The 4546-nt window shown below is 49.6% G+C and overlaps 1 protein-coding gene across 1 annotated transcript in view; it reads right to left on the bottom strand.

Moving 5' to 3' along the window:
- Positions 1-4546, bottom strand: part of WDFY4 (WDFY family member 4) — a 376632-nt gene that overhangs the window by 220375 nt on the left and 151711 nt on the right. Inside the window, exons 33-34 of the mRNA XM_019502557.1 lie at positions 2527-2724; positions 1187-1304 (exon numbers count right to left, since the gene is read on the bottom strand). Of these exons, the coding sequence (XP_019358102.1) occupies positions 1187-1304; positions 2527-2724 (316 nt within the window). The remainder of the gene's footprint in view (positions 1-1186; positions 1305-2526; positions 2725-4546) is intronic.

Here is a 4546-nt window from a genome sequence, read left to right as displayed (position 1 = left end):
ACCCTACAAACCCCACACACCTGCACCCTGCCCCACAACCAGACAGGCAGACAGATGCACACACACACGCGCGGCCAGACTGCTAGGCCACAGAACAAAGACTGACTCAGCAATGCTCTGGGCCCACTGCAGCCCTTGTGCTGCCCTGTGGAGCCGGCCCCCTAGCTGCAGCCCCCAGAGTTGGCCCATCAGCCAGCTGCCTCCTGCCTGGGGCAGGGCGACCTGGCCTGGGGCTGCAGCCATGCTGCAGTGGAAAGGAGGCAGCGAACAGGCTGGGAGTGGAGGGGAGTGCGGACTGTGCAATCTGGGCCCTGCTGCTCTCACACCTCAGGCTCTCCTCAGTCAAGCGGCTCCAATGCAGCCCTGGCCATCCATGCACATCCACGAGGAGCCAGGGTGATGCTGCTGCTCCCTGCCTAGTGGTGGTGCTAGGGGATGGCTTATGGGGGGGCTATAGCAACCCTAAAATTCACCTTGTCCCCACCCTGTAGCCACCCCTCCCAGTGCCAGCTGAGCCCGCAAAGATGTAGTGCTCCTCGCAGAGGCAGCTCCAGCCTCTTTCCAGTTTAGGGGCTGGACCAGGGCTGGGCTTGGAGTGGGCAGAAGCAGGGTGAGCTCGACTGCATGGGGTGGGCATGCAGCGACAGTGGTGCTGGGAGGGGTGGAGCCTCTCAGCCCAAGCAAGCCCAGCCTCCCCACTGGGAAGAGTCTGGCACTGTCCCTGCTCTGCAGCCCTAGCCTCAGCTCTGAACCGCCAGTGGGTATGCAGGGATGGTGGGGAAGGGGCAAGGGTTGCGCTGCCTCAGGCCTCTCCCCTGCCATCCACTCTGAGGCAGCCATGCACCTGCCAGCAGTACAGAACTGATGCTGGGGCTTGAGCCTCACGCAGCTATTTGCAGCCTCCCAGCTGAAGCTGGCCCAGGCTCTGGGTAGCTGCTGCCAGCCAGAGCCCAGGCTGCTTGCAGCAGGACTTGCAGCCTCCCAGCCACCTGTCAGGAGCAGTCCAGGCTCTGTGACTGGCAGTGGCGTGCCGAGCAAAATGCCCTCACATGCCAGGGATTGCCGCCCCCTGTGCTAAAACATTAGGCTGATGTTTCACCTAGTGTTTCTAAATCCCTCACCTAGAGACAATGGTATATCCCATCCTAAATATTAACTGGTCTGTGGTCTGATCTGCACTGCTCACCTCTTGGTCTTGTTTTCCCAGCTTCCTGGCCGATAATGTGGAAGATATCCATAGCAGACAGTAAGACCTTTGTCTGGAAATGTCTCTTCTGCTCGCTGGTGAAGTTTTCTGAAGAAGCCTGCAGAATCACAGTGAATTAAACATGAGTACAGCAGAAAAATAAGCAAGATGACAAAAAACAAGTGTTTTCTTCAGTCCATGCTCATGCCAACCTTAACCTTAAAAAAAACAGACCTCTTTGGTTGTTCTGATGAGGCTCTAGGCATTTCTGTTTGTGACCTTATCCTGAGATCAAATTGGTAAGACAGCCTCAAGAGAAGACTGCCCTTCCAGTGATCAAATGCAGGATTCATGGGAGCAGAAGAAAGACTCTCAGATAGCTCCCAAGAAAAAACTGTTCTCCAGATCCTTCAGCAGGTTCAGGAGATTCAGATAGGCCAGAAAAACTTCCTCATTTATGATTTCTTAATTAAAGCCAAGCTACTATGTGAGAGCCTTGACCTCTCATGAGTTGATCTGACCCATGTAAGATGGATGACAATCAAATTTATTTTGCCCTTTTCTACTTGTCTTAAAAACAGAAGTACATCTGAACCAAATATAGATACACCAGGACTTTGGTGTGGACTCCAAAACTTGAAGTCAGATTCTAAACTTGCAATTGCCTTCATTTTTATAATGGGCTTATCTAAACAGTCTTGCTTTGGAATCTTTGAACACTGGGTCCAGAACTGTCCGCTGCAGGTGGCATCTATATGTGTTAAAAACATTTTTCACTTTTTTTAGATGTACATTAAAGTGAAATTATTTCTTAAGTACTAATCAGCACACAGGAAAATCCACTCTGAGTTCTTATGGCATCTAAAGAATGGCCTGCATACATTGCAAAGTGAAAAAACTCACTCCAGGATTAGGCATTTCTTTGACAAGTTATCATCACTGTTGCCTATGGATGGCATCTTGCTCTTGATTACACACATACAGAATAAGCACACAAGGAGCTTCCTCCGCACAGGGCACCTAGGATTTCTAGTCTAGCTGGTTCATCTGAATAACATACCTGGGAGATGCCCTATAGCCCCTATAAGGCATGAACTGAAATGTTTGGGGTAAATCAATACCTCAGGCCCTCCTGATCTTCTGGTATCTTACATGGAGGGACCACTGGATATAACCCTTTAGCAGCATAAGGGGCATTGCAGAAAATGTGGGCTGCAACCTCCTCTTTAGTCCTCTATGTACTAGGTTAGCAGCAGGATGTCTCCTGGCCCTTCCCCACACCTCCTGACCCCACTGCACAGCAGAGCAGCTATGCCTGGATTTTACAGCTATACAGAGACCTCAAGAAACAGCTCAAATGGGTGCCCCTGTTTGTTTGCTGGGATGCTGAGAAAACTCTCCATGAGAAGGATGTGCACGAAGTCCCACACTTGCTTCTTGACAGGGTGCGGAGGCAATGGGGCTGCTGAGGGATCACCACAGCCATTTTCTTTAACAGCAACTGAACCATCAGAAGATGAAGAGCTTTTGCAGGTGCCCTATAAAGAAAGCAGGCAGCAATACTCAGGGGAAAGTGCTTTACTTTCATCTGTCCTTACAATCATATTCACGGCTTACTGTAAATTCCTTTCCTGCCATAATTAAACAGAAGTGCTACAGGAAACACATGGGCAGGAACACAGTCTGGCCTTGAGAACAGGGGGTTGAAAGTGTGGGCTCCTGGGTTCAATTCCTGCCAATGCCACAGACTCACTAAATATATCTAAACTGAGCTCTAGAGCACATCCTTTCCATCCACTCCTATTAACGTGCTTGTAACTAAGAATGCTACTCTGGGTCTGTCCTCCTTGAGATCTCAGTCCCCAGTTGCTGGAGTGGCCACTGTGGGGTACCAGAGCAGCTTTACTGCTGCATCAGTGCTTGGGATATGTAGGTGGCAGGGGAACGAACGTTCAGGAGAGTCCTTTCTGGGACATGTTACCACTACAGAGTAGGTATATCCACTGCAACCCTGGGCAAATCCTTTCACTACTTTGTGCCTCAATTTCCTCATCTCTAAAATTAGATTCATACACAAAACTTATATCAACATTTCATGAAGCCACAGTACCCCAAGACTCAGGGATAGAAGAGACTGGATGTAAAAACACTAAGAGCAGTGGAGAAGCTGGACATCGAACCAAGAGGGCTGGTTATAATTTGTATGTGTGCAGCACTGTTAACTCCCTCTCCTCCAGCTGCTTTAAAAGTAGGAATGCAAGAAAGTGCTGGCAACTGGGTGTGGTTGGTGATAGCGGCAGGACTAAGTGTAGTTTCTGGGGGAGGGAGGGACAATGATGGGAGAAACAATGATGAAGATAGTTTTCTGTGGGAGTAAGGGGAAATGGCTACAGCATGCTTCAGCCAAGATATGGGAGTAGTCTGAGATGGGAGAAGGAGGCTCAGAAGTGGGCAACAAGAGGCTTTCTCATTCTTGCTGAGAAAGTAGTGCAATCAGTTAGTTACCTCAGAGGGCTGTATATGAATGTGCAGAGCCTGGGAAACGAGCAGAAAGAATTTGAAAGTCCTCACAGTCACAGAATGATGATGTTATTGGAATAACAGAGACTTGGTAAGAACTTGTGTGACTGGAGCACTGTCATGGATGGATATAAATTGTTCAGGGAGGACAGGAGGGGAGAAAAGGGGGAAGAGTTGTGCTTTTGTAAAAGAGCTGTATAGTTGCTCAGAGCTCCAGTATGACACTGCAGATAGGTCTGTTGAAAGTCTCTGGGTTAGGATCAGAGGGAAGGGCAACAAGGGTGATGCCATGGGTGTCTGCTAAAAACCGCCAGACGAGGAAGATCAGGTGGATGAGGCTTTTTTCAAACAGCTAGTGGAAGTTTCCCAGCCACAGGCCCTGGTCCTCATGGGGGACATCAGTCCCCCTGGCATCTGCTGGGAGGGCAATACAGCAGTACACCAGCAATTCAGGGAGTTTTTGGAGAAGGTTGGGGACAACTTCCCGGAGCAACTGTTGGAGAGACCATCTAGGGGCCATGCTCTTCTTAACCTGCTGCTCACAAACAGGGAAGAATTGGTGGGAAACACAGAAGTGGATGGCAACTTGGGCAGCAGCAACCATGAGATGACAGAGATCAGGATCCTGAGAAAAGGAAGAAAAGAGAGCAGCAGAGTATGGACCCCAGACGTTACAAATGCAGACTCTGACTCACTCAGGGAACTGATGGACAGGATCCTCTGGGAAGCCGGTCTGAAAGGGAAAGGAGTCCAGGAGAGCTGGTTGTACTTTAAAGACACCTTACTAAAGGTGCAAGAATGAACCATCCTGATGTGCAGAAAGACTAGCAAGTATGGCAG

The sequence above is a fragment of the Gavialis gangeticus genome, unplaced genomic scaffold (genome assembly GCF_001723915.1).
Source record: "Gavialis gangeticus isolate Ggan-Ray unplaced genomic scaffold, GavGan_comp1, whole genome shotgun sequence".
Taxonomy (NCBI): domain Eukaryota; kingdom Metazoa; phylum Chordata; order Crocodylia; family Gavialidae; genus Gavialis; species Gavialis gangeticus.
This window is presented reverse-complemented; position numbering and strand designations above follow the sequence as displayed.